The sequence below is a fragment of the Apostichopus japonicus genome, chromosome 11 (genome assembly GCF_037975245.1).
Source record: "Apostichopus japonicus isolate 1M-3 chromosome 11, ASM3797524v1, whole genome shotgun sequence".
In the NCBI taxonomy this organism is placed as follows: domain Eukaryota; kingdom Metazoa; phylum Echinodermata; class Holothuroidea; order Aspidochirotida; family Stichopodidae; genus Apostichopus; species Apostichopus japonicus.
In genome coordinates this window covers 23,815,892-23,831,633 of record NC_092571.1, presented here as the reverse complement: position 1 = coordinate 23,831,633, position 15,742 = coordinate 23,815,892, and the positions used below count along the sequence as shown (strand labels likewise).

Sequence of the window (15,742 nt, the reverse complement as noted above, 5' to 3'; positions counted from 1 at the left end):
CAGGTACCCAAATGGTTCCTATTGCGTGTAGTGGAAACACCTTTGTATTGCAAATATACAGCACGTACGTACATTGTGTATGTAGTACTCACTGTATGACATATTGTGTATAGGCGTATATGAGTTGGGTATACTCTGGAATACACACCAGGCTGAGGCGAGAGTCTTGTCAACAGGATTAAACAGGTACGGTACTGTCCGTTATTCATGTACTCGTTCCTGTCAGCGTGGTTAAATGTCTCTATAAAGACAATTCGACTTATTAATTGTCATTTGAAGCAAATATACACCTGATATTAGAGTTCTTTCGTGGGCAGTTATAACTCTGTATGCTGAGTGAGGTACTTCCGTACACCGTGCAATAATTGTTTACTCGCAACTTTTTTTCCCCGGTTCATGTCAGGATGGCTGCTTCACATGGCGGTAGAGTGTCTTGTTTATCTTGTCAATTCGGATATTTCATCGCAATCATTTTCTTCGGGTTGTTGTCAACCTGTAAGACGCAGCAGGTTGACAATTTTGACTCCGTCACTACTTCTGTATACAGCGATGGTATGTGTACATTCAATGTCTCCGAAGATAGTATATCTAACCTAAACGAAACCTTAGAAGAAGGTAACTTTTTCATCTACTTAAATTTAAAGTTCCCTGAGCCCTTTTCTGGCCCTAACGCTTACCTGGAAGAAGATACTAATATTATAAACCCGCTGACATGGGTGTTTGCTGCCAGAGGTAAAGGGAATCTACTGCTTGCCCTTCCATTTGACTTTATTCAGTTGAGTATGGGTACACTCTTGCCAGGGGTGGATGATCTAACCGTAACGATTGAAACGGACCCAGAGTGCTTCCAGGACAGAAACGAGAGTGATGTCTTGCAAGAACTTGCGGAAATGATTTTTACCTTCTCATCTATGGCTTCCCAAGAATCCGACGATTTCTCAATTTGCATCGAGAGACAACTGACTCAAAGTGAACTTGACAAAACATTAAGCTTCTTCCTTCCGGGTTCATCCTACATATTATTCCAGACATCAACTATATATGACTGCTGGGCAAGTATCGGTAACGATGTGATACGTGAGAGTCCGGTAGTTTTATCCAAGTACCGTAGTCTTATCTACAGTGTATATTTCATCGGTATTATTTTAGCCCTATACTCACCTCTCGCGGGTTTATTCTTCGTTAGGATACGCCCCTCTCCGCCAATTGCAGAAACCAACGAAAATACCATAGCTATACACGCTGACCTTCCTCTCGGATTCAAGTACAACGTCATGTTTTCTGGAAATGATAATAGGTGGGTTAGACTACTTCGCTGGATCGTAATCATACTCCTGTTTGGGATAATCCCATACATACCGTACATAACATGGGCAGCTACTGGGCAACTTGGCAGGCGAATGGCTGTGATAGACCAAGCAGGGGTATTGTCGTACGCCGAGATCTACGGGTTGCACTTATTAATTGAGTTTGCCTATTACATAACTATCGCCTCCATACTTGTATTTACCTTCGAAAGTTACGATAAATTTACTGAACGTATGAGAGTACAGGAAGTTGACCGCGTCTATTTCTGCCTCGTAGAACTGGAGGAGGAATTGCAGATACCTCAGAGTGTCGAAATCGATAATTCCATACCAGAACGCCGAATATACGGCTTCTTTGAGGCTATGATGTTTCGTAGCTTTGGAATCGTCAACAGCGGTCTTTATACCTACTTTTTCGGTTCCCCTTACGTATGGTTACACGACAAGCTATTAGGGCGGCACCTTGCACCAGGAGTGATCGCTACAACAATCACTACCATCCTGTACCTTATAGCTCTGCCTGTCATATTCATATATTTTGTATTTAGTATGACATTTTACGCAATTCCGCTTGGGGATATTCTGCTATTTTTATTTCGAAAATGTTATAGCAACAATATCGACGCACGTGAAGTGTTGACCGGTATTGGAATCGTTCTGTTGGCCATTTCCATGTTTTTCAAGATAATCGCGGTGTTCGTTTATATCGGAGAATTAATCGGATTTACATTCGTCGGTTTTTTACTTCATACCGAGACTGTTGGAGAATATGTGATGGTCGGTGTTCTATTTGCCGGTATTTTACTCAACGCGATAACCGGATATTACGACAGCTATTGTACATTGCTTCATCGAGTTTTCCAACTTGCGGAGGCGAGAGACGCAAGGATACAGAAAGATACACAAACCATTGCCGGAACATCCGATGGAAACCTTACTTTTAACAAACTTGTTTTCTCCAATGATCAAGGAGTGCCATTCATCAAAGTCGATTTATTTGAAAGAGTGATAAAAAAGTATCAACCGATCAAAACAGAGATTTTTAAAATCTTAGCCCAGTTCTTTTTCATCGGTCTTTTCGTTTTATTGGGTCTTTCAATCATTAAGACAATCGACGGTTTTAGCGATATTCCCGCGACGGTTGAATTCTTTGCGACGGTAATAGTAGCCGGTGTTCTACCGGTTCTAGTCCTCGTACTGCGGTCACCGGGAAAGACGGAATGCCTAGATGACAGTAAATGGCGACAGCTAGAAACTGACTTGGACTGTTACGTAATCGATGGTAAATTCGAGAAAGATTTTTTGCAGTATTAGTTGTATACTGTAGGCTACATAAATAGAGGGAGACATTGTGCAACGCCGTATGTTACTAGGTATATTCAGGGGATTTCTGGTGATAAGCAATCTAACATGGGTACTTATACGGTGGATGTTTCTCTGGTTTATAGAAAAGAAAATGTTCCGATGTTAGCTGAACCTTATCTACGTACCGCATGTTGTTTTACAGTGCCACCCCCCCATACACTCCCTATAATTTTAACAAACAAATCCTTTTTTTACTCCAAGTTCTGATATGATTCGCAGTGAGTGTTGGTGTAATGTGATGTCATCAACGCGCATCTTCTGTAATAGCTTATACTCCATTATAATATTTGTATTTATCGTCGATGTCTCCTGACAAAAATCAAACGTTTATACATCGGAATGCTACAGATGTAGATGTATATATGTTATAGTGCTATGTTTTAAAGAAAAAAACTACGGATGAGGATAAGATCTGGTACAAAGAGAATAAGAGGAAATAATTAGTTTAGATGCTGTGCCAGCGCATTCCACCATTTTAGGTACATTAGAAAAAGTATTCATAATAAAAAGTGCCTTAGTTAACTGTACTAATGTAAACAAATGTGCTATTTTTAGGAATGAGAATGTGTTCCATGTTCTACTTCTTCAAAGAATGTTGCGTATTATTTGAATATCAAGTTTTAATTCACATTAATTAGACTGAAATGCCCCCTTCCCATTCGCTTGCAGTGTGACCCTTTCAATAAATATATGAGAAATATTTGTACTTTTTCTTTTCATGTATAAACGGATATTTCATGTATTCATATGTTTATGTGTTCATTTTCATTATGATATTATTGTTTTGATCTTTATAGGTTACAAGTTTGAATATTATTAGTATTCAATTTTTAATATTTTTTATTTTTTTTTATTTTGGTGAGGCTGTATATAATTTGTAATTCTTTTCTTGAGGCTTACGAGTTTTTCTTCTAAGATGTTCATGTTGCACGTATGAACAGTGTGAAGCCTACTCTACTGAAATCAATTAATTCGTGGCCTATATGCATATGTTTTTTATATTTTCAAACACCAACCGGGATATTCTTTCCTATCATATTACCATTATCAATTTCAGTTAGTCATTAAAGCAGAATTTTTCTCTTAATTCTTTATCTTACGATATGTATTCATGATCCAGCTTCCTCATATATAGTTCTCATTACAGTTTGTTTGGTTTTACAATATCACGCTTCACATGGATATTATAAGCTACCGTAGTACTTATATACTTATACCTCATACTGTCACGATGTGTACAGGATTTTGCTTGTTTAGCCTTTCATTAGATGTTAATGTTTTCAGAACATTTTATGTTAATGTTTTCAGAACATTTTATAGACACAGATGTCACAATTGGGTGGGATGAGAACAGTACTCTATAGAGATGTGACCTTACGCTATCGCGGTGTGCAGGGATATGCTTATGTAGCCTTTCATTAGATATGACAGTTTTCAGAATATTTCACAGGCTCAGAATGATGTCACTGTTTATAGGGATATAAACAGCATTCTACTTGTAACCTAGCCTTACACTATCGCGTTGTGCAGGGATATGCTTATGTAGCCTTTCATTAGCTATGACAGTTTTCAGAATATTTCACAGGCTCAGAATGATGTCACTGTTTATAGGGATATAAACAGCATTCTACTTGTAACCTACTGTAGCATAACGCTATCGCGGTGGAAGGGATATGCTTATAGTTAGCCTTTCATTAGATATATATGGTTTTAGAATATTCACACGCTCAGAATGATGTCACTGTTTATAGGGATATAAACAGCATTCTACTTTTAACTTAGCCTTACACTATCGCAGTGTGTAGGGATATGTTTATGTAGCCTTTCATTAGATATGACAGTTTTCAGAATATTTCACAGTCTCAGAATGATGTCACTGTTTATAGGGATATAAACAGCATTCTACTTTTAACTTAGCCTTACACTATCGCAGTGTGTAGGCATATGCTTAGTTAGCCTTTCATTAGATATTACATTTTTCAAAAAATTTCACATGCTCAGAATGATGTCACTGTTTATAGGGATAAACAGCATTCTACTGTAACCTATAGCCTTACACTATAGCGGTATGCAGGGATATGCTTATGTAGCCTTTCATTAGATATATATGGTTTCAGAATATTTTACACGCTCAGAATGATGTCACTGCTTATAGGGATATAAACAGCATTCTACTTGTAACTTAGTCTTACACTATCGCAGTGTGCAGGGATATGCTTAGTTAGCCTTTCATTAGATATTACAATTTTCAGAATATTTCACAGGCTCAGAATGATGTTAGTGTTTATAGGGATATAAACAGCATTCTATACTTGTATCTTAGTCTTACACTATCGCAGTTTGCAGGGATATGCTTAGTTAGCCTTCATTAGAATATTACCATTTTCAGAATATTTCACAGTCTCAGAATGATGTCACTGTTTCTATGGATCTAAACAGCATTCTACTGTAACCTAGCCTAACACTATCTCGGTGTGAAGGGATATGCTTAGTTAGCCTTTCATTAGATATGACAATTTTCAGAATATTTCACAGGCTCAGAATGATGCCACTGTTTATATGGATATAAACAGCATTCTACTTGTAACTTAGCCTTACACTATCGCGGTGTGCGTGCAAATGCTTAGCCAGCCTTTCATTAGTGTTTTTTTTTGTCAGAATTATATACATATTCAAATCTTACGGTTTCATATACAGCACTTGATCTAGTAACTTAGCCTTATATACTTTCTCCTAGTGCAGGGATATGCGTATTTAGCCTTTCATCAGATATTATAGTTTTCAAACTGTTGTACAATTTCATATACAAGTACATTCTTATTTCAACTAAGGTATGGTCGCTGGTATGCTTTAATAAAGTTAGAACATTTACCGATCTAGTTTGCATTTTATACACATGTCTGTTCTGTTAATAATAATATCGTTTTACTCTCTTAGATGCCAACCAGTTGGAATCAAACAATTGATTCAGTGTGGAAAGTAGTTTCCATTCACCATGGCAACCGGAGTCACACAATGTGTGAACAATTAAGTCCAATGAGAACCGTAGGTGTCTTTTCTGTTGAATAAGTTTCCATCAATGCAGTTAGCAAAGTTTTCTTGTTCACTTGAAAGCCTCCGCCCCCAAATATAAGGCCTTTTGTCAAAACGTGGGTGTGATGAACCCAATTTCTCTTATGAGATTAAGGTCAAACACGTTTTTTCCCTTACTACCAATCAGTTCTTATACGCTTGCGTTAGCTGCTTACAAAATGTAAACTAAGTAAGCCAACCCTCTTTCCGTAGTTTAAACCGTTCAGCTGCCTTTATAAAGGACAGACAGTCACATGAGCCTCACAACTAACACAGTGGCGGGTTCAGGATTTTATGAAGGAGGGGGTTAGGCCCGGGGTATGCTTGGTTGCGATGTATTACGTGAGCTTTGTCTTGTATAGATTAATTAAGAAGAAGAATACCTTTAAAATAAAAGCATCACATTTCCAGTCATTATAATCTTAAAATTCCTTTCAACATATTCGCGTCAAGTTTGTACCCTTCTCGTCCCATGTGTCCCATAAGATGTAATGTACAGTGATTAGTATCACGGCGCTTGGGTCTTGAAACAAGAGACGTATTCTGTCCTGCTCCTTCTGTTTTTACCTCCAAGGTTCACCAAATCGAACGATTATCACCAACCAGGCTCAGATCTTTGTTTGATCTTCCTTTGTCCAATATAATCTTTGGCAATTTATTTGCGTTATTACTATAGTGGAGCTCCTGATATGGGTAACAACTGACTGGTGAAGGCCAACCGACAAGGCGTAGATTATAGCTAAATCTGTTAATTAATGGCGCTTTAAAACCCTTGGCCTCAGTACATGGTGTTTCATTATATAGTATAACAACTCCTGATACACTGATATGGGCAAACAACTAGAGTAACGCTTGTTTAATATTGCCTACCACGCTCGGTGAGCATAAGCCTTTGATTTGAGGTGAACCTGTTGACAAGTTCTATTAGGTTAAACAAAAAATCTTTTGAGAGTTCTTTTTCCACAACAATCGATGAACTTTGCACAAAAACAACATTGTCTGTACAGGGAGTTGTAACACGATCCATCGTCTTTGGAATTTAACACTCAAAGCCAATTAAGTGTTTCCTATTATCGAAATCAGTCTAGGGTTTTGTCAATGTTTGATCTACTTTTCTCAATCCTCCTTCCCCTTTTCAAGGCCAGTTGTAAAAACAAAAAAGGACGTATAAGACATAGCACGACATAACAATACATAGCAAGACATAGCAAGACACAGCAAGACATAGCAAGACATAGCAACAAGACATATAATCGTTTCTCCACAGCAAAGAACAGTATAGCGTTTTCCGTATCATCTATCACGATACCGTCGGGATATTGGATCGCTGCATACCGTCTGTTTCCCTGGCGACTCATTAACTGTACTCTAAAGCATTTGTGAAAGGAATAAGAAAATAATATAAACGAACTTTACCCTTAACCCCTCGAACTCCATTATCTTAGTTATACGATAGAAATAAACAATCAGTTGAAAGGGATTTTTTGTTTGTTTCTCTAAGAAATAATTACGGAGTGTTCTCATAGCCTATATGGTGTGAACGAGCAATGTTTTCAGAGCTCACTGGTGTGTTTTTCATGTACAAACTTGTCTTCACAGTGACATGGCATAACGCAATACACTGTTTAATTGTCAGTGTACGTTAACTTATATGGCCAATATACCGAATTGTACACCAACATACCTAGCACTCTAAAATGTGTTGCTTATATCCTGACACTATTACCTTACTTATTGACCTGTGCGGCGAAGGTAAAGGGCATAATATACTTGCGAGGATGAATGTGTGTGTGTGTGGGGGGGGGGGGCGGGGGTGTATATCCAACATTAATTATATCTTACTTAAGTGTATGGTTTGTCTCCAACACTCCAATTATAAAATATAGCACTAACTTAATTATCCTATGGTTTTCTTCATGTTTAATATTGGTATGTTCTTCATTATCAACAGGCAGCTATAAATCAAAACATTGAATTCATCATTCTAGTCTCCTTTATGTTCCAAATGAAATTATGAAACCAGTAAGGCGCGCCATGCGTTCCAGATATATTCCAAAGTGCCAATAGCCTAAATCATGTCGAAACTGATATGAGTATATCAAAGCCGTTATTAACATGTCGAAGAAAATAAAAATATGGAAACTGAGTCGATATGAGTAATCAAAACATATCATAGACCTAATTTACTGTTGGCTGAAAACACGTGGAATCGCATGCCGTTGAACAGTGTTGCTACGGCAAAGCGGTACGCACGGTCCCGTAGGCCTACACTTACCTCGATTTCGACATATTTAGAACTGGTGACAGTCCAGAAGGTACAACATAGCCATACATATAACACTTTTGGAGTGTTCAGCCACAGATTCGAATCGACATGTTTAACTTTGTTCCATGCGTAGGTTATATGTAGGCCTATATTATGTGAAAACAGTTTTTATCTATTTTGATTTACATCTAACATATTGACATTACGATGTTTCGATATACTCATATCGACATCGGTGTATCTATATTATTTTCGACATGTTCATAACGGCTTTAACATCAGTTTAAAAATATTCATCTTATTGTGCAGGTATTACTATCACGTATGGCGTTCCCCAGAACACAAATAGAAACTTCATTGTAGGTACTTTAATGTTCAAGATACAACTGTAAATTACTAACTTACCTTTAAGGATGGAAAATTACTCTCATGGTTCATAACTTCATAATGTAAACGCCTTCACCGAGTTATGGCGTGTAGATAATGTCTCAAAGCTGCGAGTTACATGCGATCGCCGCACATTTGTTCCTTCGAACCCAATTAGGCTCGAGAGCATTATTACGTATATTATATTGCGTCTTTAAGGGACGAACTAGACGCTGTTTTGGGGGCTAATTAGTAAATATGTATATTTGACCTATGTATTTAACAATTATAGAAAAATTTTACTAATAATATCATTATAAAAGATATTTGACAATTGTTGACCATTGTAACTAACGATTTTACTATTAGCTAACGACACGCACAATAGCAACATTACGAATCTATTGTTGAAACGTTTGGCTGGCCACTCATACATAAGGATATTCGCTATTAGGGACCGGCTAGATGGTGGCGCCTTTCTACAGCACAAATCTAAAGTATGATGGCTCAAAGACGGACCTCTCACCATTATTACGTGACGATTTTCTCTATTAGCGACTTAAAAACTCGAGATATCTTGCTAATCTTCTGTGTGATGGTTCAAAGTTCACCCTGCTCATTGCTATAAACGATTTTCTCTATTAGCTAACGAAACGCACCTTGGCAACATAACGAATCTAGTTTTGATACGTTTGTCTGGCCACTCTTACAATAAAGGTATCCGCTATTAGCGACCGGCTTGGAGGCGGCGCTCTTTCTTCAGCACAAATCTATTATATGATGGTCCGAATAGATAGATGGTTCGCCACATCTACATAAAGGCATTATCAAGCCTCTACCACATGACGCCATTGATACAACTCAGGCGTATTGTTTGATGTTTTGAAGAGCACGTTTGATAAATATTACATATTGGATCAAAGAAAGACTCCATAAAACCTTATATAAACAAACAACAGCTTTAAAACCCATTTTCGACACTGTTGAATTAAATCTGATTTCAAATTGTGTTACTGCTATTAGCCTTATCTGACCATTACTCGTTCCTTATTGACCTAAAGATGACAGTATATAGGCCTATATTGATTTTCGAATCATGTCGTTTTTGCACTGCTACAACATAAATCTATGGTGTGATGGTTCAAAAAGTTACAGATACCCTTAGGTTTGTGTGGATTTGTAGAAACAGAGCAGGCTTCGTGGTAGAACATTTGACATTGTAAACATTTTAGGAGATTCTACTTAGGTAATCACCTACCCATACATAGTACAAAACAATCTAACAGTAAGATACAAAAAAAAAAAAGCTAACAGCTCAGCTTCAAGAGCCCATTAAAAAATGCTATTTAAATTACGTTCAAGAGTAATGCCCGAAGTTCTACTCGACCATTCTTTTCCCCTAACGATACATGTTGGTTCTTACTTAATTTGCATAATTACATGGCATCATTGAAAGGGTGAAGTAGAAGTCATAGTTAAATGTTGCACTTGGGTTTCTTTAGAAGGACATAATGTAGGCTTATGTAGGGGAATAAGACATGGAATGATAACAAGGCGGCCCTTTAAATTGTATGTATGTATGTATGTATTTTTTTTTGTAGATCCCCCTGCAAGCAGGAACTCGCGAAGAAGCCTCATTGGCTTATCAAAGCCGCAAGCTGGCCGAAGTCAGTCTCTTAGATTCATATCTCACGTCCATGATTATGAATTGTTATGACCGCCATCACTAAAGAAATGCCCACAACACAATAGGACGAGAGAAAGGAAACGGCACAACAACTTTGACGGAGAATGAGGAGGATGTTACTGTGTTAGTGCATGTTTGACCTAGAATGACAGAACGGAATAAACCAAAATTCTCCAAAAGATTCTTTGCGAAGTAGAAAATTGGTCTGCATTTGTTAGATGCGCGTTGTATATAAACTAATAGTTGATAGTGTGAACCGGAAACAAACTTAAAGTAATATGACAGTAGTACATTACAAAGAATTAAAAAGAAGTATCAGTCTTCTGAACATACATATGCTTGATCAATCGATATCAGAAATAAACTTAAATTGATACTTTTTTTATTAAGAAAAGTCACCCAAGATGGAGCATTGGCATGAAATCATAACAACTCGATCCATCACACGTTAAAATGAACGCATAACACATTGTCAGAGGCACAAAGCGAAAGGCACAAAACTATACACAATAATCAGAAACACTCAGAAACAAGCATTAAATTAAACGGATAATACATGCACTACTATGAACGGCAAAACTCTATACGCTTTAATCATAAACACTTATAGAAACAAGCATTAAATTATATATAATAATGATAAATATACATCGCCTTATAACCTATATAGTACTCTTGATTGACCTTTAGCCGGTGTTTCGGATTACATCGAATATCGGATTAAGTGGTTAATCGGATTACATGGTATATCGGATTATATCGGTGGCATGGTGTATGCGTTCAACGATTGGCAACGCCATGATTGCTAGCCGCTAACAATGTTCAATTCGCACCACGGCCAGGATCATTATTGGGGTGCAATAAAAGCCCGATAGACAGCACTGCTGCAATAAGTAATAATATAATTGATATTGATAAAGGCCAGATAAACCCTTTTTGTTTTTCTGCAGTATCACTTGCTTCTTTCAAATTTTGAGTAGCCTTACCATAACCAGTCATAATTCTACCATGAGTACCGTTTTGGAATCGACAGGAGATATTTATGGATATGGCCTCCAGAGAAGAGGTGTCCAAAGTGATATCATTTTTACAACTAATCGTGTTTTGATTACCACTGATCAAGAATTCGATTGGGCTATTTCTCTTGCGACTGACCTGAATAACAGAGTCATTACCAAATATTGTCGTGGCGTTTTCTATCTTGATGATGCAGTCCAAATTAAGAGCAGTCAACTTGTTGTTTCTCAAGTCGATCTGGGAGATCGTCAAGTTCTTCATGTCGCCCAAACAAGAAAGGACAGTTATATTGTTGTTAGGAAATTCTGCTACTTTCAACTGTCGAAGATCACGAAACATATCGGTAGGTATTTTCCCGATTTGATTTGATCCAAAGGATATTCTAGTTAGGCTTCCCAATCTATGAAAGGCTCCTTCCAGTGAAATGATCAAATTGTTATCCATTTGCAAGTAATGCAGATCAGCGAGACCAGCGAGGGCTCGAGTTGGAACTTGAGGATACTGATTGAAACTTAAATCGATTTCGTTAAGATTTGGTAGACAGTTTGCTAAATTGGTAGCAAGATCCTTTAAAGAATTGTGAGATAAGTTTACACATCTAATCTGTTCATCATTTGGAAAGTAATCAAAGCAGTCATTTATTTCATCGACATGTTTATCTAAGGTACGGCAAGTTGGACCGGGGACATCCATTGGAGACATAACAGGAACGTGACATAACATGAAGACCATAAATCCTATTGAAAGGCTTCGGTGTTTGGTGAACATCATAATGAGGTCGGTCTCTGTCCACACAGAATAGTTCCTTTATGAGTAAAATAAAATCAATGAAAACATGCCATTTATAAAAGATTTACGTATAGCGTAGCTTAAAGTTTAGTAGAAAACGATATTATCTAATCATCACTGTTGCAAGGCATAACATGTGAGCCAAAATCACCTCGGACCTACATTGCTCTATCAACTTAACCCTCAAGAACCACATAAGTACTATTTTAAATATTTGTCCCATTATCCTCTACATATCTTGTGGTTAATAACTTTTTACAACATACTGACAGTCAGATAATGGCTAAAAACAAAGATCTGGGGTATTTGACCTTTGAACTTTCATCTATGACATATCCAATCACACAGGCACGAGTTTTCATGGCCAGCATGTTGAACGTGATCGAACTCACTCACAATTCTGATGTGTTTTATGCAGGCTTACCAGTTTCATTGTTAGCCCCTTTATCAGAGCCCCAATGTTTTAATTATGAGGTACAGTCCCCTACACGGCCTACCCTACTAAGTTCACCCCTCCCCCATAGGTCCCATTTTGGCATGTAAAACAAACAATGATAATACAAACTTAACAAATTAATTTACACCTTAATTACCCATATGGCTTACCTTTATATATATATATATATATACATATATATATATAGGCCTATATATATATATATATATATATATATAGGCCTATATATATAGGCCTATATATATATATAGGCCTATATATATATATATATATATATATATATATATATATATATATATATATATATATGTATATGTATCCGAGCATGCTTTACATCTTTAATTACGTATGTAAAACAATGAATAAAGCAGAGCTTATATAAAGAAACGTTAATTCATATTATCCCCTACAAAGTGACTTTAACGAATCAATAAAATATTTCTAATTTACCCTTCTTCGGAAGTGTAAATTCTTAAGACTTGAGATTTCATATCAAAGAATGTTTGGTTGCATCTTACAAGGCCGGGGAAGTGCCATTTCAACGGTTACATACCGTTGATTAAATGTCTTATACGTTAACAGTCGACCCTCGGACGGCTTAACATCTTACTGCATCCCTGTAAAATCAATCTTGTTGCGGCCCTGATACGAATAACCTATATAACAAAAGGTATGGGCTGTTAAGGGTATCTAGCAAAGGCCTATTATTATCATACAGTACCTCTTTCTTTGCAACTGAATGTTGGAGACTTCCACCCAGACCGAAAGGACTTCCTCTGCTTTCAAAGCGTATACTTATACTGTATGTACGTAGGCTATATGCACATTACCACCATGCTTACTACATACCAGAGCTGTATTACATAGAGATGTCTCTGAAAAAAACGTAGGGAATCAGCAATACTGCATACCGCGAAAGCACGGTTAAACTTTCACAACCCACCCATAAACAGTATTGAACGAGGGCAAAGTACGCTCCACACACTTCAGGCTCGATTTACTTTCCGTTGCCATGGGAAACGCATTATATAGTCTGAAGTGCTTCATAATCCAGTCATAACAAATCCAAACTCCACTAGGTATTACAGCAAACTAACTAAATGAAACGGTTTAGTTTTCACTATATTCTCTTGCATTATGTGTTGATTTTATGTAAGATTTCATCCAAGTTTACGTTGTTGTGTACTCTGCTGTTGTCAAACGCTGTTATCGTTCGATTAAAATGAATTTCTATAATAATTAGTCATCAGTTCGTGCTCTCTTAAACTTTGTCTAGTGATCGCGCTGTCCCTTTCAGTATCTCATCTCCGGTCCTTGAGAGTTTCAACTAGGACTGATAAGAGAGAAAAAAAACATGGAGTGATATGGCGGAAATATATTTAAGAAACTGCGGCGGATAAGATAAAAATTACACAAATTAAACAACAATTTTGGAAACTTGGAGAGATCAATAACTAGAGTATGAGATGTTTCCCGAAAGGCAATGAGAGGTACTTTTTAGGAAAAGTCACCCAGGAAAGAAACTGGGCACGAAAACCAAGCTACCGAACGACTAATCCGCGCTCAACCCCAGTCCCCTTGCATCGGGACTGTGACTGTGTGATCATCGTCGGGTGTGCATCACCATTCCCCTCGAAAGGGAACAGATACTACTCATGATCTTAGCCAAAAAATTAGAGTGGTATTGAAGGACTCAGTATGCATAGACTCCAGATGTGTAACCTGAGTAATTCACTTTTGATTTCGGCTTCGAGCTTATTGTTTCTGTATGCTGCCATTTTGAACGAATCTATAAACGTAATATATATCCGCGTTATAGTAATTACCGATCCACGTTATAGTCATTGCCGACTTTGCAATCCGCGGTCCCCTTCCCAATTTTGCAAGGTCGGTAAGAGTGACTCCATAGTTTTCCCTTTCGGGAAACCAAAAATGGAGAAAATACTAACATACGAAGCGAGCTTTAATAACGGGCTGGTAGTCTGCAGAGTTCCAATTGGGGTGAGGGAAGGGGGGGGGGGTGGTGGGGAACAAATGTTGATTAATGTCCGTCATTTACGTGGAGGGTTGTAAGGGGAATCCCTACCCCTTCCACATAAGTAACAATACTTAGGGTAAGAAACTTAAGTACAAGATGGTGCTTTATCCTTTCCTCGATTTTATAACTACATTTGTGTAGGAACAAAATTCCATCTTTAAGCGTGTGTTTGTTATTCATTTGAAAGAAAAAATGTCTCATAGTATATTATATCGACGATGTCGTCAGCTCCCTAGTCAGGCAGTGCAGACCTTATGTTAATCCATTGTTTTATAAATTTAATGAACTCAATTAAACAAGAAACACGACACTTGGCTAAACAATGTATCATTTATTCTTTACAAATTTGTCAGCCATTGTGAACATATTATTTGAATCCATAAATGTTTCCTGTTCTTCTTTTGCAGTCTTTGTTGTTTCTGATCACGTTATATTTCCATATTTTAAACATGATATGATTATATGCAACTGTGTGATGGCATATTATCTTAATATGTTTGGTATACTAATCAAGGGGCTATACATTCAAAACAAACTCCAAAGTTCCAATAAAGGGGGAGGGGGTTGGGGTTGGGTTGGGGTTGTACCTAATTCATATACAGCTACAATAAAATTAAACTGATAGTGTCAGGTGTTGGCCATGTATTGATTTAGTTTGGCGATGTTTTAATTTCTTTCTTTTTGTCTCAGAAATGAACAAATTATTAAGTGGAATTTGGGCCAATGTGCTTCTTGTTCTTACTCTCTATATATAACATGTTTCATGAATGTATAATATTTAATATTTCCCTGTATTGCACGAGATAAGTAATAATGTTTATAATATTCGTACACCAGTTTCAGGATATTGCTTCTGCTATGAATGTTTTAAAATCATGTGACAAATTCAATCGCATTGAGAACAGCATTTTACTAGAAATTAAGCATGTATAGTACTGACCTAAAAAATTATCGAAGGCTAACATTTTACTTGCCATCATATATTTGTTTTGACCCAGCGAATGATTCCCACACATTGATCAGGATTAAATTACGTATTGACTTAATGACGAGAAATTCGGCAATGGAGGAGGGAGGGGGGGGGGGGTGATAGGTGTGTGGAGAGGGGCTCAACGAGGTAAAAGTGTATTACGAAGTTCAAATCAAGTGATATATCGCTTACAATTAGAAACGAAAAAAAAAAAAACATTCTACAACCCCGTCCGAAGAAATTAGCCTCACATCAGAAGATGGGAGCTATATATGTATGCTGAATTTCGAAACAAATTTTCAAAAAAGAGAAAGTGAAAAAAAAAAACGGTTCGATAGAATAAAATGATTGTATAGTGAAAGGGGTCTTACAGTGGTGGTCATAATTTATCGTTCAGTAATAATTATT

General features: G+C 37.1%; 1 protein-coding gene across 1 annotated transcript; it reads left to right on the top strand.

Annotated features, from left to right (window-relative positions):
• The first annotated feature begins 2 nt into the window (after positions 1-2).
• On the top strand, positions 3-5,543 carry LOC139975958 (uncharacterized). Its single transcript, XM_071984267.1, has one exon. The coding sequence runs from the start codon at positions 405-407 to the stop codon at positions 2,619-2,621; it is 2,217 nt and encodes a 738-aa protein (XP_071840368.1). The 5' UTR covers positions 3-404; the 3' UTR covers positions 2,622-5,543.
• The last annotated feature ends 10,199 nt before the right edge of the window (positions 5,544-15,742 follow it).

Excerpts from the sequence above, each read along its gene's own strand:
- LOC139975958 (XM_071984267.1), top strand. The coding sequence starts at position 405 with ATGGCTGCTTCACATGGCGGTAGAGTGTCTTGTTTATCTTGTCAATTC.